Source organism: Typha latifolia, chromosome 5 (assembly GCF_019914945.1).
Source record: "Typha latifolia isolate L0001 chromosome 5, TyphaL0001v2, whole genome shotgun sequence".
NCBI classification, from domain to species: domain Eukaryota; kingdom Viridiplantae; phylum Streptophyta; class Magnoliopsida; order Poales; family Typhaceae; genus Typha; species Typha latifolia.
In genome coordinates this window covers 742,171-765,139 of record NC_133090.1, presented here as the reverse complement: position 1 = coordinate 765,139, position 22,969 = coordinate 742,171, and the positions used below count along the sequence as shown (strand labels likewise).

The following is a 22,969-nucleotide window of genomic DNA, read 5'->3' as shown; positions in this document are numbered from 1 at the left end:
AATATTATTTCCCTCAAATTCTTAAATTTATTTCATCTCTCCACTGTTATTTTAGAAAGCTACAAATGCTTAGCCTTACTGCCCTATTATGGTCACAGTTAACACACGAGATGCCTAAATCATTAGTCAACTGTTAATGTTGTTTGTCTCGATTACAAGGAATGAAAGAAAGATTTCACTTGGTAATACACATATGGAATCAACTCATAAAACTAACTCATCTTTGAATCAAAAACTTTAAACCTATTTTTGTCAGACATGAGCAATATTGAGACCTGGATAAAGTTAAGCCATTTATAAGACTTCGGAAAACAGAACAGAGCTAGAAATTACTATAAGGACTAATTTGGAGAAAACAAGATATATAGCATCTGGACAACTGATTCATAGGTGGTTTACAACCCACCAGTCTGTAAGCATTCAAATTTTTTATAGAACCATGCTCAATTTTATTCAAATAATGTATGTTGCTTCCTAATAAACACGGGACAATAGTTTAAAGGGCAACAGACACACATTGCTCACTTGCAGACAATACTAATATGACATACAGAGAAGAGGTTAAACAGTTAACTCAGTCCTTGAGATCAGAATGCCATCAGTGTCTGCGTAAAGCCACTCGCCATCACAAATTCTAGTACCAGCAATGTGTATAGGGACATGCTTCTCGCCAATGCCCTTCTTGTTAGCCTTCATAGGATGTGAACGTAAAGCTCTCACACCAATATCACAACCATTAATCTCATCAACATCTCTTATGCAGCCATTAACTATAATACCGGCCCATCCATTGTTCTGTGCTTGTTGAACAGGGTTACCGCCCAATATGGCACACCGCATGCTACCACCACCATCAACAACCAGAACTCTGCCATTACCTTTCTCCTCGAGAAAATCACGCACAAGAACATTGTCCTCAAAGACCTTGAGGGTCACAATAGGGCCTGCAAAGACTCGCCGTCGCCCATAGATTTGGAAAATTGGCTGCAGTGCACGAAGCTCGCCATTTAAGATTAGGTGTGAATTCGCATCACATACTTCAGCAGTCGCCAAAGGGAATGCAGCCATAGATGCTTATTGATACTTCATTGGGAAAAAAAGAGAGAGAGAGAATAGTATCAGATTCAGCAATGGCAATGAAGGGATTTCTTTAATACTAGACAATCCAAAAGGAAAAGAGAAAGTTGTACTGTAATATCACTAAATTTACAAAGACATCTGCATGCCTTTTGCAGCAAGAGCAGAATATATCTACACAAAATTACATAGCAAAATGACCCATTTTTCTCTACCAGCTGCAGTATACAGTGCCATAGCCAAGAAATCACCAATTTGTCTCGTTTATCAAATGTCAAATGTATGGCTTCAAAATCCAAATCAAACATCACAAGAATCATACGACATGACTCCAAACAACAAAGTGATTAAACCACTCAGAGGAAGTAGCACTTACTAACACTATAAAAAAGTATTCAACATAATTTTAATGAAACAAGGAAAGAAATTTCAGATACAAGATGATGTATCATGTATCAAATAGCCAACTTAGCTAAGTGCAATTCCACATGAATAGGTATTCAAGCTAAATTATCTTAAGTACTAATCAAATGACACCTGCATGCTGAGTATAGAGCATTGTATGCTGAGTATAAAGCTGCTAGTAGACATATTCCTATCCATGATACATAAAAAGAAGAGAAAGGAAATTCTCACTCGCAAGACCCGCCCTTTAATTATTTTTTTAGTTCTTCGAGAACGGCGAAGAAACGCCCTGGTCAATTAGTTCCCCATCACGATTCTAAAAAGGATTGGCTATTGGAAGATCACATGAATCGCTGCAAACCGCAAGAAGATCGACAGCCAAATTCTCGAGAAAACCCTAATCGACGTGACAAGGAGAGATAGATGGGGAGATCGCGATTGCTTACCTTGAGGAGGTGGGAGGAGAAGGCTATTTCTCGATTCCTCCTCGCGATTAGGGAAGAGGAAGCGGAAGGAGTTACGAGATCGGACCAAAATGGCCACGCGGCGATCGGCGAAGAGAGGAATTTGGAATCGGAAAAGAGCTTCTTAAAAGAGATGGTGGTAGTGGAAGGCATCGAGGTATTCGACTGTACGGAAGAGGAATATTTTTACGTCATCGCGGCGTCGAGAGGATTATTCACCTACGCGTCACGCGATTAGGGCCGGCCCAATGTGGAGGGAGGTGTTTCCACGGGCTATAAACTTCGAGATTCGTGCTTTTGAAAGTAGCGGTGTAATAGAACTGAGCCACTCTAGCTAAGAGCATCTCCAACAGATGGGCTCCAAATATGGAGCCAAAAAAATAATATAATATATAAATATTTATATTAATTATTTTAAATTACTTAATAGTTCTCTTAGTGTTATTATTTTTTAATAAAAAATATATAAATACTAGTATTTAATAGTTTTAGAAGTAATTTTAAATTGCTAATTTTTTAATTAAATGCATCGAAATTATATTACACGAAATAAATATTAAAATAAGCATTGCATGTCATTAACTAAAAATATCAAAATTTATATTACATAAAGTAAGTAAAAATTAATATTTTATAATAAAAATAATAGATGTTTAATAGTCTGGTAAGTTATCTCCATAGCTACTAATTCTGATTTCGTAGATATTTAATATTATGGTATTTCATGTTTGATATATTTCACGTTTAATATATTTCATATCTGATGTATTTTAATATTTAATATTTATATTGGAAAATATTTTGAGTAATTATATTTTATAACACATAATTTATTAGACTCAATTTTATATATAATACAAAATTTAAAATTTAAATTAACTCAAAAATAATTTAATATTAGACTCATTTTAAAGTTCTCAATGAGACATTTCCAATAGTATTATTTTTATTATAAACCGATTAGTGAAATTAATTATATACTCAATTTAACTAACTAGATTATTTAATAAAAAATACAGATAAAATTAAAATTATTGAATGCAATAATTATTGAGAAAATTTTGTATATGCTCCTTTTTTTTTGTGGAGCTCCAAATTTGGAGCCCCATTGTTGCTAGCTCTAAATTTGGAACTAACATTGAAGCTCGGTTGAAGTTGCTCTAAGACTCGATTTTATATTAATTTTGAATTTTTAAAAAAAATTAGGCTCGGCTCAATTATATTCTAGCTTAGTCGGGTTGAGTCGAACTGAGCACGAGTTGAGCCCGAACCTAAAATCAAGGTGAAAAAGGAAGAGGCGACGACAGCTTAAGGAGCGACCGACTTATTAAAATAGGAGGAAGCTTGCTGACAATGGAGAGAGAAAAGATGGATGCAGTTGGCCAACGACTCAGAAAAAAAAAAAAAAAATATATATATATATATATATATATATATATAGCCGAGCCTAAGTGAGAAATCGTGTCTAATATTAAGACTTATGCTCGGTTAGACTTGAGCTAAGTCGAGCCTAAGCCCGAGTCACTCCTTTATTTTGACACCCCCATCTCTGACTAATTTAATTTTTAATTTATAACGCCTACTTGCTTATTAGTGTAAATATGTGAATATGAAGTAGAATTATCTTAGAATTTATTCTCCAATTGCAATAGTGCTGTTACATTTACTTTGCTTACTCGTAGCACCAATTAAGATCTCCAAATTATTAATAGGTTTTATGTTTTGCGAATACAGGATTCTGCGACAAGTGAAGAGGTGCAATAGCACACTAAAAATGTGATTAGATATTGATAAAGTGCATCAAAGAGCAAAAAAATAAAATAAATCTAAAGCATAGATACACGAGGTTTGTTGCACCTCTACTATAGTTTCATAAAACTAAGAGACAATCAAGATTATTCTGACGCACAAGAACAAACCATATAATGATGGACCAACTGACCGACACATAAAAAGAAAGTTTTTACAGCAGGCAGTTGAGCCATTCACATATAGAGTGAGTTGGGAGGCTATGGATAGTAAGCATGAGTTTCTCTTCATAACAATAAGAAGAAAGATTCAAGAAGACGGTGAGGGTTGAGTTCGAGCTGCAGCTCTTTCTAGAGCCTTCAATCGGTTGGCTACCATGCGCGCTCTTTGCTCTTCTGTGATTGAAATCTTGCTCATTGCGGTGCCAGTAGGAGGTGCCACTTGACTTGGTTGCTCACCAAAAGATGCATGTTCAGGATTTACTTCATGGGAAGCAATCTTCTCTGAAGCTTGACTTGCTTCCTGATCTCCAGAATTGTGCAGTTCCTGTTGTTGCAAATGGAAATTCTGAAAAGTTATACATCATAGGAATGTAGAGACATTTCACAGAAAAATATGTCCACAGATGCCTATTAACTGTTAATGAGTTTTTGACCTTAACGATACAGCAACTAAAAAGGAAGTAGATTTTGAATTCAATTATAAAGAAAGAAATAAAAGAGAGAGAGAGAGAGAGAGAGAGAGAGAGAGTAGAGAAATCCATATTGTGAGAGATGGAAGACTCCCATTTCAATACCTTAAGGAATTCTCATCCATGGTATTTAATTGTTGATCTTTGTATAGAATTTACTGTTACAAAGTTAATATCAAATTCATCCCTTGCCGCAGAGGATTCCTCTTCCATGTTAGTTTTTCAACTCTGCCTCACTAGGCTATTCTATACTTTGTGCAACTTTTAGATGCTTACAATTGTAAAGGTAAATATGAACTAAATATGAAAGGCGTCATGAATAGAGGTAGGATGCTAGTAAAAAACAAAGAAAATGAATGGCATAGGTTCTCATGGTAAATACGAACTAATATAGTGGCTGCTGTTACAACCTCTGTAGTATTTCGATAAATATCATCAAGGATATCTTCTTGTACAGCGTCAGCACCGTGACCTTCCACTGGTGGATCTACTCTACCCGAAGCTGGGTCTCCAGTGGTAGTATCTTCTGTGACAATAAGAGTTACATTAATCTTCCAGTTTCATGCAGAAATATAGTGCCCAGTAGTTTAACTCAACTACAAGGAGGAAATATAAAGTGTGAACGAAGAATAAATCAAGAAACATGAAGAAAATTTTGAATTATTTAAAGATTGCTTTCCAAGTCTGCCAAAATGTATTGACCACAAAGTTAACACATGATATTCAGTTAATATTTTCAACTCATTAACTCCAGGAGCAATTTAACACCAGCTTTAAATCCAGAGTCCCTCCATACAACTCGTGAATTAAGAATTCTCATAACGACAAGGTCTACTCGATATGGATTAGGCATGAATAAAACCCTTGACAAAAATCTTTCAAAAATTATTCAGTTAACTATATATAGCACAACCCAATCCAATCCTAATCTTTGTTTTGTAACTTGAGAATTGAAGTGATCCCTCTCTTATTTTGATTTGTATCTATTTCTTATTTTGAATCTCAATGTCTAAATACTGAGGAAAATTCCCTCTTCCCAGTAATAATATATGTTGTATATGTAGATCCTAGATGTGAAAATAGACATAATTGATCAATGAAAGGGTGTACATGAAAATCCATATGAAGAGAAAAAATAAAGCACATCGAGCAATAAGATCAATAATATAAATCATAAATCAAGTTTGGGTTCAAATTCCATAGGTAATATAATCTAATATGGATCTTTTTGCTATATTGATAGAGAAATGAAACACATTTTAGTCCTAATTTCATCTACTTAATTTTTTTTCTGAAAAAAAAGATTGGCTGAACTTGAGAATTGACTCATTAAATGAGTAAATGATTGAATCAGATTAAGTTAGGTGGTACAAAATAAATTGAGTTCTATCTCCTATTTATAAGAGGCTAATGTTTCTCCCAAGTATTTTTTTATTGCACTAGGTATAAACATGAAACCAACCAATAACCTGTGCTGTGTATAACAGACGAGTCATTCACAAATTGAATGTTACTCACCTACTTCACAATCTGGGTTAACTTGTTCAACTGGTGGCTCATGCAATTTTGTAGGGTCTCCTCCCCTAGAAACCCTGTCTCTCAGCTCTGCAATGCATCTCTATAGAAGAAAAAAGAAGCAAGAAGAAAATTAGTAAGGCAAAGAAACAAAATGGTGCAGATATGTTGAGAAAATTAAAACATGTTTGACAACACCAAAGAAATTCAGAAGGAAAGCAAGGGGCATGCTTGTTCATTTACTTCAGAGGCAGAAGTCCTTTGTTTGAAAGCACATACCTATACTGACACAATCCCTCCTTAAATGTTTACCAACTAATCATAAATCTACATCCTTAGCCTGGAGTAACAAACATACCAGAATCCTGATTGCCAAAATTTGTTTGATGGTAAAAACAACTTCAAAGAAATAAAAGGGAAAACTTGATAGGTGGATTCTCATAAACAGTCGTATACAAATACATAAACTTGATTACAAATTATTGATTGTTTCAATAGAATAAGCAGCTCACAACTTCCACTTGTTCTAATTTCCAAGAGAAAGCATGACTCACCTCTGCAGTAATGCAGAAGAATGTCATGATCAATTGTCAAATCACATAGATTGCTATATGATTTCGTCAAATCAAACAATTGCTACACATGGGGTCTTCTCCCTAGGCAGGACTCCACCAAAATCACCGTGACCACCATATCGAGATAAACATGATAATATCCCTCTTCGTCGTGATCAGTAGTTTGACCTCTAATGAAGATGTTACAAACTAAGCAATAATATTCCCTGGACAAAAATGTTAAGGGCCAAAAACTCCAAATACACCATGAAAAATCATTGAGATAACAAAGTTGCTTCACAAACTACTATGTGACACAACTAACAAGCAATCCCAATTGGGGAAAAAAACACATACTTTGGCAACTGAATCCCTATTTTTCATCAATTTCACCCCGGCAAGTTCTTGTTAATTCATCAAAGAAACAGAAACAGCCAGGTTGCAAAGCACTTGGTGAGAAAACCTTTCTTTTAACTGACATTAAACTACAGCTTACTTTCTTCGCCTGATTCAGCTGCTCTTTTTTTTTATTTCAAATGGCAGGCAAACTATTAATACTTTATGCCAACTGTGATCCTCCATAATCCATAGAACTAAAGTTGAACCTATCTTTAATAGCACAATCAAATGTAGGGATGCTTCCATGGTACCATGCTGAACTCTTTTGTGAGGAAGGTCAACTTACCCTAACTCGCTTAGTAGCCCCAACCTGCTCTGTTTTCCGTACGAACTGATCAAAAGAGTAGTAAGGGATCAAATGAGAGTGCCATTCCGCATATAATCCTATCAGATTACCCAGATCGGTCACCTGCACAAGAAAGACACGATCAATCCAAGGAGAGAAGAAGAGATACCAACTTACCCAGTAGATCTCTTTCTTCCAACAATCTGACCTAAAATGAAACCCAACGCTTTTTATACCAATTTTCTTTCAATAAAAAAGAACAATGTTTTTCTGGAACCAAAACGGATCGTATACATACGGTGATGACCTTAAGCCAGCCGAAATCAAGACCTGAAGGGAATCGAAGGCAAGATCGGAGCTTTACCTCGTGGCCACGACCGTGGTACTTGAAAGAGCGGGGGAAATGGCGAAGGACGTAGCCGAGGCCATCATCGGAGAGCAAAAGATCCGGTGTCAGCTTAGGCCTCGTCCGCGGTGCCTTCTTCGCCGAAGATTTCACCGCAGGGTTTGCTGCTGAAGAAGACAAACCGCAGTCTCGGGACCAGTGTCCCGGCCTCCCGCACTTGAAGCATCCCGTCGCCGGCGCCGCCCCTGTTCCGGTTGCTTTCTCACTACGCTGCATCCTCTCTCTCTCTCTCCTCTTTCCCTCCTCTGGTATTTATGGCGGTAAAAATGAGCGCCAAAGCTTTTAGCGCGATTCGACTCTGTTTGAGCCAAACGGGAGTCGAGGGCGGACCCAAACGGATCCGGTCAGGTCGGGCCCAAACAGCGAATCTAATATCCGGATTCGCATGTAAGTCTTGTTCGAGTAAAATACTGACCAGATTCAATAAACGGGCGGCGCCGGGGAGGCCAAAGTAATCTCCCTCCCCTTCCATGACCCCCAAGATCTGTTTGTTAAAAATCCTCCACCGCAACGCCCACCGCCCTTCTCTCGCATGGCTTCTCTTCAAGCACCTCATCTCCTCCCCCACCTCTCTTCCCCCTCCCCTCTCCTCCATCTCTTTCCTCTCCCGCCTCCTCGCCGATGCGCGCATGCTCCCCGAGCTCGACCATCTCCACCGCCTCATCCTCGTCCTCCTCCCTCGACTCCCCGCCTCCTCTTCCCACCTATATCTGTCCTCCACCTCCCTCGCCGCCTCCAATGCTGGCCTCTTAGACCCAGCCCTCTCCTTCTTCCATTCCCTTCGCTCTCACTTCCCTTCGTCGCTTCCCCCCATCCGCTTGTATAATTCCCTCTTAGACCTCTCCCTCAAATCCAATCGCCTCGAACTTGTTGAATTCTTGTATAAAGATATGCTAGTGTCCGGGATACATATGGAGACGTACACTTTTAATATTTTGATGGGGTCGCTATGTGATTCTGGGCGGCTGGACGACGCCCGATTGGTGCTCGACAGAATGCGCGTGAAGGGTTGCCGGCCTAATGAGTTCAGTTTCGGGATATTGGTCCGTGGGTATTCCCGAGCTGGTCGGAGTCATCAGGCTCTGGAGCTTTTGGATGAGATGGGACGAGTTGATTTTAAGCCAAACTTGGTTATTTATAATACTTTGATATCTGGGTTTTGTAGGGAGGGGATGGTTGATGAGGCTGAGAGGCTGGTGGAGAGGATGAGGAAGGAAGGGTTGGTTCCAAACGTAGCGACATTTAATTCAAGAATTTCCGCTCTTTGTAAGGCGGGAAAGGTTTTGGAGGGTTATAGGGTATTTAGAGACATGCAGGAGGATGAAGAGTTGGGTTTGCCGAGGCCAGATCAGGTCACATTTGATGTAATGCTGGATGGATTTTGCAGATCAGGGATGGTGGAGGAAGCTAGAGCTTTGGTCGAGTCGATGAAAGGTAGTGGCTTTTTAGCGAAGCCGGAGAGTTATAATATATGGTTGTTGGGGTTGGTTAAGTATGGAAGATTGCTAGAGGCCCGAGAGCTGTTGGAAGAAATGGTACGTGAGGGTTTGGAGCCTAACCTTCACTCATATAATATTGTTATCAATGGGTTGTGCAAGGAAGGGATGATGTTTGATGCAAGGTCAGTGGCGGCCTTGATGAGAAATAGTAGAACCTCACCTGATACAGTAACATATACTACTTTACTCCATGGGTATTGCGCTAAAGGGAATCTCTCTGGGGCCAACAGGATTCTCCATGATATGGTCAGTGATGGATGTTTTCCGAATTCTTTTACCTGTAATATCTTGTTGCACAGTCTATGGAAAGAGGGTAGGATATTGGAGGCAGAAAAATTACTAGAAAAGATGAATGAGAAAGGATATGGCTTAGATATCGTAAGTTGCAACATTGTGATTGATGGATTATGTAAAAATGGGAAATTGGATAAGGCAATAGACATCGTCAATGGCATGTGGCAGTATGGAAGTGCAGCCCTTGGTGAGCTTGGAAATTCATTCCTTGGTCTAGTGGATGACGCACATGACACTGGAAAATGTTTACCTGACCGAATCACCTATTCAATTTTGATTAGTGGCTTGTGCAAGGAGGGCAGGCTGGATGAAGCTAAGAGGAAATTACTTGAGATGACAGGGAAGAATATTACTCCTGATTCTGTTATCTATGAAATGTTCATATATGGTTTCTGTAAGCATGGAAAGATGTCATCAGCTTTTAAGGTTCTAAAAGACATGGAGAAGAAAGGTTGCACTCCTGGAACAAGAACATATAACCTGTTGGTATGGGGATTGAGAAGTAAACAACAAATTGATGAAATCCTTAAGTTGATAAATGCAATGAAAAGCAAAGGCATTCGTCCTGATGTGATGACCTACAATAACTTGATTCAGTCTCTTTGTGAGGGAGGAATGATGAACAAAGCTGTTCCTCTTTTAGAAGAAATGTTGCAAAATAGCATTGTACCTAATATAACTTCTTTCAGCCTGTTGATTAAGGCATTTTGTAGGGCTTCCAACTTTGAGGCAGCTCACCGCATTTTTCATGGTGCTCTGACTACATGTGGCCAAAAGGAAGTGCTTTACAGCTTAATGTGTAATGAACTTTGTACTTGTGGAAAACTGTCCAATGCTAAGGGGTTGCTGGAAATTGCTTTTGAAAAAGGGTTTTATATTGAGAGGTTCCCTTATAAGTTTCTAATCGACGAACTGTGCAAAGTAGATCAGGTTGATCATGCCCTTAGCCTACTAAATTCTATGCTTAGTAAAGGTTATCTGTTTGATCCTGCAACATTCATGCCGGTGATAGATGCACTTGGAAAAAGAGGAAATAAGCATGAGGCTGATGAACTATCAGAAAGGATGATGGAGATGGCAGCTCATGGTGATGACTCCAGTGCTGTCTATCATGCTCATTGTGGTGAATTGAAAACTAGACATAGGAAACAGAAGCAAGACATTTATCTTGAAACTGATTGGCGCACTCTTTTGCACAGGTATTACTTGTTTTACTATTCTATATTTCCTCTTATACTTTTCCTAAATTACTGAGGCCATTCTCTGGCCACAAAGATTTGTGAGGGGAATAAAGGGTTTCCTTGTTTTCTATGTTATCTTTAAGTGGTTAACTCCTATTGATCTGCAGAGATGATGGGACTGGTATAGCTATGAAAGTTCTGAAGCGAGTTCAAAGAGGCTGGGGTCAAGGAAGCATACCAACTCCACGGCCACAAAAAACTGACCTGCTTGACGAATGGGAAAGCTCTGGGTAGTTATGCATCACTGGACTGTTAGTACTTTGTGTAAGCACTGAGAAGACCTAGCTGCCTGAGTATACTGCATCACTATATTAGAAGACAAGGTTCTTTCCAGGTTTCAGCAGTACTCTTCTTAGTTTCTCTTAATAAAAAAGAAATAAGTCGCTGTATCTTTTTCTCTCCTACCTCTTTTATCTCTTTATATAAATTTGCCAGGAGTGAGTTCTTATAGCAGCAAACCTCCAAAGTTCTCTGGTGCATGTATCTACTCCGAAAACTTGTTAAATTTCTGACATAGGAATACCATATGGAGGTACCCTTTCTGGTTATGAGAACTTCCTCCGCAGAGTTCAAGGTTTGGGATTTCTCACCTAAAAGTATCCCTTCACTTCTGGAGCTTTATTCTTTCTTTCTTAACCCCTTTGATTTTCACAATTTCAGGGTTACAATGCAATGGAGTTGACAGAAGTCATAGTCCAATGCTTCTGATGCTTATAGAAAAGTATGTAAGTGTTCTTCTCCTTTCCGTATTTTCCAGCTCCTATTTTAAGTTTGATTTCTTATTATATCGTTTATTTCTGTGGCGCTCAATGTTTCACTAACTTTATCTATTCTTTTGTCAAATAAAATCAGTTTACATTTATTTTTCATTTGTGTTGCTGTTGAAATTTTTATCTCTGCTTCACTTTAGGGATGGATATTCTTCATTTTACATAAGTAGGACCTTCATTATCAACTTATTCAATCAAAGAAAACTTGTTTGGTGGTTCTAAGACTGTTGGATCCCTTTGGGCAGACCTTCCTCAATCACTGGAGGAATGACTACAGATTGCAACGAGATGCTGCTTGGTTCTACAACTTGATTTGGACTAAGTTTTTGCATGATGACCTTTCAAGAAGATATCTCGAGGAGTATCACATTTCTCTGCTGCAAAAGTTTTGTGCGTTTAGAGCAGAAATCATCTTACAGTCAATGCTCTTAGAAAAGGTTGCTGCAATTTCTTATATCCTTTGCACTCTTAATATGCAAAAGTTCGTTTGACTTTCAACAATGATATAAGTTTGCTTGCAGATTGAAGCTCTGGTTGACATTTCAGATTTTCAACAACACTATTGTTGGCGATGGGTGGAAAAAACCACTTAAAGACATCAACATACTGATACAGCTTGTTAGTCACAAACCATTATCTTGTATTATGTTGTGAGAAAGCTTCGAACACCGTGATTCAAGATTATATATAAATCTCATCTCAGTCTTATGGTTTTCACATATGACTCGAGGATACGAGGTTTTGCTTATAAACTAACTATCCTTGTTAGTTATCTATTTCCTTTTTTTGTAGTATATGAAATTTGAATGAATATAAAGTTCAATAGTGAACATTTGTAGTAGGCAAAAATCATTGGAGAGTTAATGTCGAATTGTGTAGGTGTAGGTGTAGGAAAGGTGAATATATCAGAGGTTATTGGAATATCTGTTTCATGACATTTGCATGGCCTTTTTGCACCATCTTTATCTTGGTTTTTATTGAATGATTTGAAACCAATTGGAGCTCTAACTTCGTTTTAAGAAAATTGTGAATTATATTGCTGTAATTTTGCAAAAATACACTTCTTTTATTGTACTTTCTATTCCTCTATCTTCTTACTCTATATTTGGAATTAAAACTGCGAGGTTTTTTTTTTAAAAAAAAAACTTTATATTGTTTGATTAAAAAAAAGTGAAAATAGAAATTAAAAGTTAAAAACAAAAGAATTGGTTTACATCTACTGGTTGGATTACTGGATCGACCAGCCTTTACCGAATCAATTGCATTTATAATCTAATAATAAAACCGAACTAAAAGTTATCCGATTCTAATAATTGTGCCAGAAACTACCAATTTCATTCACTTCTCTCTCGTATTTTCCAGCAACCGAACCAAATAATGGTCTTTTTGGCTGGAAATACTCGCTTCCCCAAACACGTCTACTGTATTGTATTTTCGACTTCAAGAAGGGGGAGGACTCAATAGCAGCCCTACCCTGCCTTTGAAAGCTTCCTCCAATCCTCTTAGTAAGGTTCGTGCTCTTCTGCGAGCTCTCTTCCCACCTCTCACATGGCGGCGACGGCGGCGGGTCCTCGGGGACGCGGCGGTGTGGATGACGAGGCCCTGGTCTTCGAGACGACCCCGGGGGTGGAGGTCATTACTAGCTTCGACCAGATGGGGATCCGCGACGACCTCCTCCGAGGGATCTATGCGTACGGGTTCGAGAAACCCTCCGCGATCCAGCAGCGAGCCGTAATCCCCATCATTAGTGGCCGGGACGTGATCGCGCAGGCGCAGTCCGGGACGGGGAAGACATCCATGATCGCTCTCACGGTTTGCCAGATGGTTGATACCACTAGCCGAGAGTATGGAACCTCTTTGTTTTCTTTTCCTCTTTTTCTGTGTTGATATAGTTATATTCTTGCTAAATGTATAACTTCTTTGTAGAAAAACTTGATTTTGATTTGCTTAGCGGGATAAGTTTTGGAAACCCTAGTTTATATTTAAGTTGCAAAAATTGGAGGAACGTAAGGTGTTACCTTTGGGATTTCGGGAAGTACTAATAACTTGGACTTCTGCTTGAACTGTCTGTTTGGTAATTGACTAGTTATACTATAATTTGCGAGTTTATTGGAAGCATGCGTTTAAAGTAAAATAGGGGTGTGGACTGAGGAGATGCTGATCAAACAACTGACGACTTTGGGCCAGCCCTTGACTCCATTTGTGTTGAAAATTGTGTTCTTACAGTATGAATTTGTGGATGGACCTCATAATAGCCTTAGCCGTCAGTTAGACCTTCTAGTGACATTTGCTACATTTACATCTTTTGCATCTGTATTTTACAATTTTTATATTTTCGGTGCAAGATTCAATTTATTTCATTGGGAGATTCAGCTTATACGGTCAAAATCATTCAGCTTTTGGTAAATTAAATATTCTCAGTAAATTTTCCCTTTTCTTTCTTTAACAGGGTCCAAGCATTGATTCTCTCACCCACTAGAGAACTTGCCTCACAAACTGAAAAAGTAATATTGGCTATTGGTGACTACATAAATGTACAAGTTCATGCATGCATTGGTGGGAAGAGTATAGGCGAGGATATCAGAAAACTGGAGTATGGCGTTCATGCTGTCTCGGGAACCCCAGGCAGAGTCTGTGACATGATCAAGAGGAGGACATTACGTACAAGAGCTATTAAACTCCTAATCCTTGTTAGTTTTCATTTCAACTCCTTTTTTTTGGAAAATTAATATTTAAAATTATCCTCCCAGACTAATTCTATGGCATTGGAATAGGATGAATCTGATGAGATGTTGAGCAGAGGATTTAAGGATCAGATTTATGATGTATACAGATATCTTCCACCAGATCTTCAGGTATGATTTTTTTCATGCCTCATAATACTCTCTTTTCTGCTTTCTTCTTGATGTACTATGTTTCCCTATCTGTTATTTCAACTTGTAATTTTTAACACACCAAAAAGCTAGTACTCCATGGAAGAAGTACTCCAGATCGTGTTCACTCAATACATTTCTAGAGAGGTTTTAGTTTTAAATAATTTCCCTTTTCTTGCAGCCATATTGTATCTATCTGCCGTTTGCAATATATACCTTGCAGACATCTTTTTTTCTTTACTTTTATATGGTATAGTATCGCTACTTTCTTGGAACTTGATTCTTGGTCAGTTGGTCTTTTGTTTTAAAAGACATGAACACATCTGGATTAGGTTGATCAAATGCCTATTTGGTGTAACACACCAAGTAGAGTTCTGTTCGGGTTGGAACAATAGTGCTATTTGTCATTCTCCGTTGAAGCATTTCGCACATTTGCTCCCTCATGTTCTCTTATCGCATCTTTAATTTACCATATTCTATATCATATTCCTCTTTCTTCACTGTACTTGCTCTCTTTTCTAGTGCTATTCGTCTTCTCAGCATCCTTCGACTTATGTACATTCATGTGCTGTTTTTTGAGACAGAATATTAATGAGTGCTCTTTACGTTATATTCCAGTGAAGGGTCTCATTTCAATTTGTCCCTAGATAATTTCTTTCAGGTTGGCCATAGTTTAGCATCTGATTGGAAAATTCCTTAAGCTTATTGTTTTCTTCGGGAAGTTAGCCTACAGTTCTCTCTGTAAACTGCTTCATGTTCTCAATCCATTTCTTCAAGTTATGTAATCTTTTAATGCCTACTCTTACTGTTTTGCTAATGAACTCAATCTGTTGCCAATTACCATTAATTCAATGGACCTGGTTGGATGTCAATTTTATATAATGCATAGTCATTTATTCTCCTTTTTGTTTTACTTGTCTTTTTACTCTTTAAATTTGAGTTTGCCATATTTTGAAGACAATTTATCATGTAGTATGTAGAAAATTTTGAGTTGTTTGGATCTTGCGTCAGTGTAAACCTTAAACACATTATCTCTGGGCTAACTACCTTGGAGGATACATGGCATTTATACCACAAAAGAAGAAACAATATTCTTCTTGGACTGCTGGTTCCTATGCATGACACATGCCGCAAGGTCAGGAAGAAGTCTGGATGATCTATCACTGAAAAAACAAGAAAAACAGGAAAAGACTGCAACACATACTGCAGATTTATCAGAGAAAACAATACATTCTTCTGAAGTTAACTACCAGCTGCTGACAATTACTTCACCCAGCTGGGGTGGTGCTGCTGCTCTGCAGCAAACCATACTTTAACAACACAAAGAAATGGTGAGCACAGAAAATCTTTGCAAAGTATCAATAGCAGAGAAAAGAGGCTAAAGTAGTTGGTCAATTAATCCAGGTCTTGATGCCCCGAAAACCAGCTTGGATGTTGGGGACCTTTAAGAATAACCATCTGCCCTGTAGTTTCTCTCGGGAGCCTAGGTGGAGAAGTTGATACAGTATTGATGCATCATTACGAGCTTTTGTTGGCATTAATTATTAGAAATAACATGTGCCTATCTGTACTTGTTTCTGTAGGTTGTTCTGATATCTGCTACTCTTCCTCACGAAATATTAGAGATTACTGGAAAGTTTATGACTGATCCTGTTAGGATACTTGTGAAGCGTGATGAATTGACCCTAGAGGTAAATATATCCTCTGTTCTTATTTATTGTTTTGAAGTTCCCTGTTTGTGCTGTTTCAGTGCAATATTTTCTCATGCAGGGAATCAAACAATTCTTCGTTGCTGTTGAGAGAGAAGAATGGAAGTTTGATACATTATGCGATCTTTATGACACTCTCACTATCACCCAAGCTGTTATTTTCTGCAACACAAAGAGAAAGGTGAAATCATATATTTATATCACTTCTGTACTTCTCATCCACAATACATAGTTATGAGAAATACATAGTTCTAACCTTTGGTCTAATAATTTGGTTTCCATATTTCCAATTTAATGGCAAAACTTTTCTAGAAAGTGGAAACTGCAATAAATGATGGTTCCATATAACAAAGAATTATTTGTTATTTTGACAGGTTGATTGGCTGACTGAAAAAATGCGTAGCAATAATTTCACAGTATCTTCTATGCACGGTGACATGCCTCAGAAGGAACGAGATGCAATAATGGGCGAGTTCAGGTCAGGTGCAACTCGTGTTTTAATTACAACTGACGTATGGGCTCGGGGGCTTGATGTTCAACAGGCAAGTTACAACAGACTTTTAGCTAGCCAGTATTGTTTTTATATTTTGCATTTTAGTGCATCCAATTTCTTCCTGAAAGTTCTTTTGCATTACTCCTTTCTGTCCAGTTCCTAAAAGGTGATAGTCTTTCATATTTCTGTTAGTCTCTTATGTAGTATGTACCATATATGTTTAATGCTCCTCTATCAGGAAATTTAACCATTTCTTTTTTCTCCTTTTCTTTCCTTTTTCCAGGTTTCTCTAGTGATAAACTATGACCTTCCAAACAATCGGGAACTCTATATACATCGCATAGGTCGCTCAGGACGTTTTGGGCGTAAGGTATTTAGTTGTACTTTTTTACATGAGAAGCATTTTTTTGTTGGTTTTATTAAGCTACTTTATGTTCATTCTCGCTAATAGTTTATTTATCTCAGTCTGCTTGAGTTGGTATGATATTACATGAATTTGATATGTTTCAAGCATTTCGATCTTTGCACACTAGATGTTTGCAAATAGTCCATTAATTTCTTTCATTTTTGAAAGTTAGGCCCTCTTTTTACAGAAATTGGCTGCGCAATATTTTTACTTTTCCATTGATGGAGTAAGTTTGCTTCGATAGTAATCAGATACCCACTGATGACTGATGTTCTCTTGGATAGATGTTTGTAAGAAGAACTGGGTGTTTAACATTCCTTTACCGGAAGAAATTGGAAAGAAAGTAGTGTTCTGTGGCTGAAGAAACAGCACAATGTTGCCCTGCTTTTTTACAATCTGAGCATTTAGGCACTTGACTATCTTGTTTTTAATCCGAACATCAAGGAATTTAGTTTTCCCTTAGTTTCTACTCCAACTTGAATGCTTGTTCATGCTATAGGTTACACTTTCTAAGCCTACTTCTATGATTATGATGTTCCTTGAAGTGCTTTCTCTGAATTTATCTTATTGGGATGTTGCAGGGTGTGGCCATAAATTTTGTGCGCAAGGACGACATCCGGATACTAAGAGATATTGAGCAGTATTACAGTACACAAATTGATGAAATGCCTATGAATGTCGCTGATCTTATTTGAAAGTCTTTAACTTTTCTGAGGAGAGACTATTGTGAAAGCAAAATGTGAAGGAGAATATAATCTGGATCGTTTGCTAAACTACTGGCTTCTATCTTGTGAAGTTTGTCCAGTGTTGTGGTGATGCCAAGTTTGCTTCCTTCTTACTGTAAAAATATGGCTTGCAGGTTGGTGGTGGCTGAACAGAGTTGTTACTGGAGTGGCTTTTCATTTGCCTGTGTGTCTTAACACCCTAGTCTTTATGACGGTCTAAATGATTTATTTTTCCAATGGACTCTGTAATTTTAGTAACATGGTCGTGTTTTAGACAATCGCATGTACTTATTGGAATGGCGACCTAGATGAGGTTGGGTTTTGTTGGTTTATCGCAGATTGGCAACAAATATACTGTTTATTTACACGTCAAGACTTGTTCATAGTAGAGTCCCATGCAAATGTGCATTCTTTTCTTTTACGGCATGAAACTTTTGTTGATGACTGCAAATATCGCACTGGCCTCTTGTCCTTGTTATATACTCAAAATGTATTTATTATCTCCTATCCTTTTCTCTTTATTTTCCTTTTATTTCTTGCTGGAAAAGTATTCATACATTTGTTAGTTGACTTTATTATGCTGTATTAATGCTTCTATGTTGTTTTGCGACCTCTTATATTTCTTGATTCTCTTCAAATGTATACCAGCAGAGAAGCTCCACCAAACATTATTCTTAAAAAAAGAACGGATGTTCACTTGTTGCAATATTCCACAACATTAGACCTAAGATATAATTCACGGCAAGGTGCAAAATTCTTTTCGAATTCCAAGCTTGCAACTTTCGAGGTATGAACTAATAAATAAATGCCAAGCTTCATCAGTTTGAGTTTGGTTTCACCCACAATCGACCAAGTTACAAGACCAAGAAAAAGAGCCAAGTAGACGAAAAATTGCACAACCAACGGAAAGCAATCGGTGAACTAATAATGAGAACTTCTGTCCAATATTTACAATCACCCTGGTTAAATTCATAATATAAACCGAATTGATCGTTGTATTATTTCCCCCCTAGTGTTATAGCAGAGCGAATAAATTAATCACTGGCAAGCATCAAAGCTATTTCCAAGTTGCATTTCAGTGAGCATTTGGCTTCAAGCTTCATACTGGAGGCTGAGGGCGAAGAGTCAGCTTGAAACTCAAAACTCCAAGAAAACATCTCATCAGCTTGATGCATGTATCAGTATAGGATACTCTTCTGGTTCTGAAGTGGGTTCTTCCTCCACGATGTTTGTACATTAGGGAGAAAACTCCCACCACCTTACTGCATAAGATCTAATTACATGAGCCCACCATTGTCCTATGGTAAGGAATCAGCATCTTGGTTCTTGCTTCAAATGAGAATTACTGGGTGCACCATAGGTAGCAGCCTTCACAAAAGAAATAAACTATATATCAGTCTTAACTATCTGAACATTTTTCTTAATAGTAAACCATATCTTTAAGAAGACCAACAAACCAGACCATGATATAATGAGAATCTTACAATCATTCCAAACAAATTAGATAGCATGAGAATCTTACCGTTCTGTTGAGTTGCAAAAAAGAACTTAGATATCCGTCGTTTACATGAACCGGTAGAGGAGGCATCAGGCACATTATCCCAGGCATCTGACTCATTCTGCACATGGATTTGCCATGCCCAACAAATTTATACTAGCTAACTGCTAATTTTTCAAGTAGCACGACAACAATTAGGATTGATAGTTAGAAACATACCTATTCAAAATTGTTGTGATGTTGTTACTTGTGTGAAGGAACAAGTCCGTGTTCTCCTGCATCTACATTAACCAAACGAGTGGAACTCCAACGATAAACATAAGATAAGAATATAGTTAATTTTGAAATTCAATAATTTTGTTGCCCAACGTAATCCAGGTAAGTTGTTCCAAGAGAACATTTGAATAGGTATACACACCTTCAATGTTTCTAGATTTGTTGCAATCTGGCTAAGTAACCGCTCATTTTCATTTAGAAGATGCTGCGTTATGCTGTCTACAACAGGCACTATTTGAACAGCAAGAAAAAAAAAAACGATACATGATGAGAACAGGTACTCACAATCAGTACAAATAATTGTGTACATTATTGACCACATAAAGCAAGCAGATATTGTCCTACTGTGACATTACCATTCTCATCAAACATCGGCTCGAAGAAATAAAGATAAGGTGCTTTATATCAAAGAAAATGAATTTGTTTTTTTCAGTCTGGTCATATTTCAAATCAAAATCCAGTGTTTAACATGACACATCAAATGAACATATTTAAAAGATTGAAGGAGCAAACTTTTCATAGACCTTGTTAGCTAATCTCTCATTATGTCAAACAAAAGTATTGCTTACTACCTAGAAAGTTTGTCTTTTCACCAGATGATGTCATAAGTGCATCTCTGTAATATAAGCTCATTACATGCAAGCAATTAATGTCTAACAGAAATTCATGTTGGAATTGTGAAGAGTAGATGTGCAGTTGTGCACAAAATACTCTCATTTTTAAATATATTGTTTCAAAATCATGAACCACTGATCTCCTGAATACAGACAGAACTTATCGTCATACCAAGTACATCCTCTGTCTAAGAGATAAAAAAAACTAGCAAAAACATTTCATAATGAATGACCGCAAACCTTCATTAGAAACCAGATCGTTTTGCTTAGAATGATGCATCATGAGTGAATGAGGAGCCAAATAGCTTGAGGAGGAAGCCATGTGACAGTTAGCTGTTGGAGTAGAAGACACCATCTTTTCCTGAAATCAACATAAAACAGGTACTGTATCATTACAAATACAGCATCCTATATTAGGAAGTTAAAGTTGCGGAGTAGAGTTTAGGACAAAAAAACTACTATGTACTAAGACCTTTTAATACTATGAAAAAGATAACATGAAAATCCATCAGGGAATGACGAGAGATTTCATCAAAGACAAGTACTACATATATCTTATAGACTAATCCCTATTCAAATCTTGACTCATGGGACCATTTGAGCTAAATTTCTGCAGTAGCTGATTGAATGATGTAAAACAGATTCACAAGCAATTATATACTGTAAGCACAGAGAAATCCAATATAACAACAACAAAAAAAGTACCTTCATGTCCTTTAGTTTTTTCCCTGTATAATGTTCATCAGGCTTCCTCCTTTTACCAGTGTCCCTGTTCTGTAGCAAATACATTTACATCAGGGTAAAAGGTGCAGACCACATAAAAGCAAAAAAAGGAAATTGAGAGAAATATACAACCACAAATTAGCATAGATTATTTCTTCCTATTACATTAAAACTTTTTCGCAATATGTCAACTCAACAGCCAGTACAGGATTACAGTAAAATCGGTTACACATTTTATGCCAAATAAGCCTGTGTTTCCATTAAATGCCTTAATTAATCATTTTCTTGGTTTCTGTGATGCTGAACAAATTTCTCTTTAAACTTGAAGAAATGCTCAACAATGCCTCCACATGAAATAAGGAGATCCAATAATGGATATGCACATCAGTATCAAGCCATTTTAAGCATATTTAAGATTCTCCAAACAAACTAGTTAATTAACTTGAATTAAACGGACAGTCTGGTATTCCAATCATAAGCTTAACTCATATGACTTCTGACTGAATCAGACAAAATGTGTTCACAAGGTAGAACAAAAGGAGAAGGAACATCACAACTAACTGCAGAAGAAAACACAGTTGAAATATCTGAATAAAATCAGAACGTAAATGAACTCACAGAAATCCAGCAGCACCTCAAGGCAACATCCCTGATTGTTCTTGTAGGCAGCATAGCTGCTATCTTGATATATTTCATTATATTAGGTTCATGGGCATATCTGAAATAGGCGATGGAAGAATTAATATTGAAACCAAGAGTAATATATTAAAAGAAATCAGTAAAGGGAGGATGACATCTAATATTAGTCAGAATGAGATGATGATAGTTTGATGAGAAGTACAAAGATACAGATTACTGAAATGGTTGCAGAGGCATCAGTTAGTTATTGTTGGGGTTCAAATGATTAGTCTGGATGATAAGTTTTAATCTAAGTCATAGAAGACAAGCACAGCAGGAAACTTAGATAGAAAAACAACCGCTTGTAAGAACTTAAGTAAAAGCAATATTTCTGCAATCTTCATGAGAAAAGGTCCAAAGAGATTTGCCGAATTACATCTTTATAGAACACAAACAAAACATATTCAACTTTTTATGGTGAGCAAAGCTAGATAGTGACAGAAGAACTTCAAATAATGATCTAAAACAGAGAATAATAACAAGGTAAAAACCAAGAGGCCAAAGGAACCATAGCAATACACAGAATACCTGATGAGGCCTTCCTTTAGTATGGCCAATTCATATGGAGACCAATCAGTAGGGGTTCCTGTAACATGTTTGTACTTGGGCGTCGATCCGAGCAGCACATCACTCGAAGAGCTCCCAGACGGACTTATTGCAGGCATATTAGTAACCATGTTCCTGGGAAGATACATCCCAGCCGTGCTGCCGCTGCTACTGGTTCCACCTGAGCTGCTCATGCCTCTCGATGTCATCCCTGCACTGGGTTGTCCTGCCCCAGATTGGAACGAGACCATGTGGCGATCGTAAAATGACGAAGGAATCATCCCCTGGTGAAAGCCCATGCCGGAATCGGCTGCCATTTACGTATTAAATGCCACCAGGAAAAACTATGCAGCAACCCACTGCATTGATTGCAGGACGCTGTGGTCTAGAATCACTGATCTGAGCTCTAACTTACGACCAAGAATCCAACTTGCAGCAAAAATGAATCCGAATTAGCACCCCAAGCTATTTCAATGATCCAACCAAGCAAGCATCTCACGCACGACAAAATGCCGCTGAGACCGCTATCCTCGCTCCCCCCCGCAAAAGGCACCAAATTTAGCAGCTCATAAACCTACAAGAAGGCACCTTTTTTGTCCTCCCCCCTGCGACGGAGCCGACCAAAACCCTAAAACCGACACCAAAGAAAACCCGGCTCGGAATCCAAATCGAAACGTTAAAGAGGTACGAAGGAGAAGAAAAAGAAAAAGATCGTCTCTTTCCGAGAGAATACCTGGCTCTGCTTCCCCCTCTCCGGCTCCTCCGGGCTCGAAAGAAACAAAACCCAAGTAGGATTAGGATTAGGATTAGGATTGGCTTCGGCCTTCTCTTCCCCTTCTCTCCAATGGGAAGCCAACCAATGGCATCCCTCTCTCTCTCTCCGATCACAGACACCCAAACAAAAACCCCCGAAACAAAAAAAAAAGAAAGAAAAAGACGAATAAAATAATTCCAACCTCTAGAAATTCGGCACAAGGCTGCGCGAATCCCAATACCCACCTTTGATGCTAAAAGCCTTTTAATTTAATTATCTCCCTCTCCCCCCCCTTCCCTCTCTCTCTCCTCCTTTCCCGTCTCC

At 37.9% G+C, this 22,969-nt stretch overlaps 5 protein-coding genes across 8 annotated transcripts; 2 read left to right on the top strand and 3 right to left on the bottom strand.

Annotated features, from left to right (window-relative positions):
- Positions 1 to 425: 425 nt before the first annotated feature.
- LOC140789872 (putative 4-hydroxy-4-methyl-2-oxoglutarate aldolase 2) lies at positions 426 to 2,089 on the bottom strand. 2 transcript variants are annotated; one of them, XM_073139753.1, is made up of 3 exons: positions 1,929 to 2,081; positions 1,714 to 1,835; positions 426 to 1,083 (listed from the first exon to the last, which is right to left on the bottom strand). In XM_073139753.1, exon 3 carries the CDS (start codon positions 1,066 to 1,068, stop codon positions 562 to 564), a length of 507 nt encoding a protein of 168 aa, XP_072995854.1. In that variant the 5' UTR covers positions 1,069 to 1,083; positions 1,714 to 1,835; positions 1,929 to 2,081; the 3' UTR covers positions 426 to 561. The 2 variants fall into 2 exon arrangements, with proteins under 2 accessions (XP_072995854.1, XP_072995853.1); XM_073139752.1 differs by lacking the exon at positions 1,714 to 1,835 and having other exon boundaries at positions 1,929 to 2,089.
- Positions 2,090 to 3,709: 1,620 nt separating this feature from the next.
- LOC140789890 (uncharacterized) lies at positions 3,710 to 7,894 on the bottom strand. Its single transcript, XM_073139781.1, has 5 exons — positions 7,505 to 7,894; positions 7,141 to 7,263; positions 5,905 to 6,004; positions 4,797 to 4,912; positions 3,710 to 4,241 (listed from the first exon to the last, which is right to left on the bottom strand). The coding sequence occupies exons 1-5, from the start codon at positions 7,760 to 7,762 to the stop codon at positions 4,005 to 4,007; spliced, it is 834 nt and encodes a 277-aa protein (XP_072995882.1). The 5' UTR covers positions 7,763 to 7,894; the 3' UTR covers positions 3,710 to 4,004.
- Positions 7,895 to 7,948: 54 nt separating this feature from the next.
- On the top strand, positions 7,949 to 12,271 carry LOC140789887 (uncharacterized). 3 transcript variants are annotated; one of them, XM_073139775.1, is made up of 6 exons: positions 7,949 to 10,538; positions 10,688 to 10,914; positions 11,016 to 11,154; positions 11,241 to 11,301; positions 11,596 to 11,787; positions 11,872 to 12,271. In XM_073139775.1, exons 1-2 carry the CDS (start codon positions 8,017 to 8,019, stop codon positions 10,812 to 10,814), a joined length of 2,649 nt encoding a protein of 882 aa, XP_072995876.1. In that variant the 5' UTR covers positions 7,949 to 8,016; the 3' UTR covers positions 10,815 to 10,914; positions 11,016 to 11,154; positions 11,241 to 11,301; positions 11,596 to 11,787; positions 11,872 to 12,271. The 3 variants fall into 3 exon arrangements, with proteins under 3 accessions (XP_072995876.1, XP_072995877.1, XP_072995879.1); XM_073139776.1 differs by having other exon boundaries at positions 11,241 to 11,305; XM_073139778.1 differs by lacking the exons at positions 11,241 to 11,301; positions 11,596 to 11,787; positions 11,872 to 12,271 and having other exon boundaries at positions 10,688 to 10,903; positions 11,016 to 11,155.
- Positions 12,272 to 12,752: 481 nt separating this feature from the next.
- LOC140789888 (eukaryotic initiation factor 4A-III homolog B) lies at positions 12,753 to 17,939 on the top strand. The gene is made up of 8 exons (XM_073139779.1): positions 12,753 to 13,194; positions 13,800 to 14,040; positions 14,125 to 14,205; positions 15,807 to 15,914; positions 15,994 to 16,113; positions 16,307 to 16,474; positions 16,709 to 16,795; positions 17,413 to 17,939. The coding sequence occupies exons 1-8, from the start codon at positions 12,899 to 12,901 to the stop codon at positions 17,524 to 17,526; spliced, it is 1,215 nt and encodes a 404-aa protein (XP_072995880.1). The 5' UTR covers positions 12,753 to 12,898; the 3' UTR covers positions 17,527 to 17,939.
- A 508-nt stretch (positions 17,940 to 18,447) lies between these two features.
- Positions 18,448 to 22,969, bottom strand: LOC140789889 (uncharacterized). Its single transcript, XM_073139780.1, has 9 exons — positions 22,625 to 22,969; positions 21,874 to 22,519; positions 21,286 to 21,385; positions 20,650 to 20,718; positions 20,185 to 20,305; positions 19,473 to 19,561; positions 19,274 to 19,335; positions 19,079 to 19,175; positions 18,448 to 18,924 (listed from the first exon to the last, which is right to left on the bottom strand). The coding sequence occupies exons 2-9, from the start codon at positions 22,206 to 22,208 to the stop codon at positions 18,868 to 18,870; spliced, it is 930 nt and encodes a 309-aa protein (XP_072995881.1). The 5' UTR covers positions 22,209 to 22,519; positions 22,625 to 22,969; the 3' UTR covers positions 18,448 to 18,867.

Excerpts from the sequence above, each read along its gene's own strand:
- LOC140789890 (XM_073139781.1), bottom strand. The coding sequence starts at position 7,762 with ATGCAGCGTAGTGAGAAAGCAACCGGAACAGGGGCGGCGCCGGCGACG. Across the intron at positions 6,005-7,140 it reads GGGCTACTAAGCGAGTTAGG|AGATGCATTGCAGAGCTGAG; the intron begins GTAAGTTGACCT and ends TTTCTTCTATAG. Across the intron at positions 4,242-4,796 it reads TTTATCGAAATACTACAGAG|GAACTGCACAATTCTGGAGA; the intron begins GTTGTAACAGCA and ends TTGCAACAACAG.
- LOC140789889 (XM_073139780.1), bottom strand. The coding sequence starts at position 22,208 with ATGGCAGCCGATTCCGGCATGGGCTTTCACCAGGGGATGATTCCTTCG. Across the intron at positions 19,336-19,472 it reads CAAATCTAGAAACATTGAAG|ATGCAGGAGAACACGGACTT; the intron begins GTGTGTATACCT and ends TGGTTAATGTAG. Across the intron at positions 18,925-19,078 it reads TTTTGCAACTCAACAGAACG|GCTGCTACCTATGGTGCACC; the intron begins GTAAGATTCTCA and ends TCTTTTGTGAAG.
- LOC140789888 (XM_073139779.1), top strand. The coding sequence starts at position 12,899 with ATGGCGGCGACGGCGGCGGGTCCTCGGGGACGCGGCGGTGTGGATGAC. Across the intron at positions 16,114-16,306 it reads TCTGCAACACAAAGAGAAAG|GTTGATTGGCTGACTGAAAA; the intron begins GTGAAATCATAT and ends TTATTTTGACAG. Across the intron at positions 16,475-16,708 it reads GGGGGCTTGATGTTCAACAG|GTTTCTCTAGTGATAAACTA; the intron begins GCAAGTTACAAC and ends TCCTTTTTCCAG.
- LOC140789872 (XM_073139752.1), bottom strand. The coding sequence starts at position 1,068 with ATGGCTGCATTCCCTTTGGCGACTGCTGAAGTATGTGATGCGAATTCA.
- LOC140789887 (XM_073139775.1), top strand. The coding sequence starts at position 8,017 with ATGACCCCCAAGATCTGTTTGTTAAAAATCCTCCACCGCAACGCCCAC. Across the intron at positions 10,539-10,687 it reads TGGCGCACTCTTTTGCACAG|AGATGATGGGACTGGTATAG; the intron begins GTATTACTTGTT and ends ATTGATCTGCAG.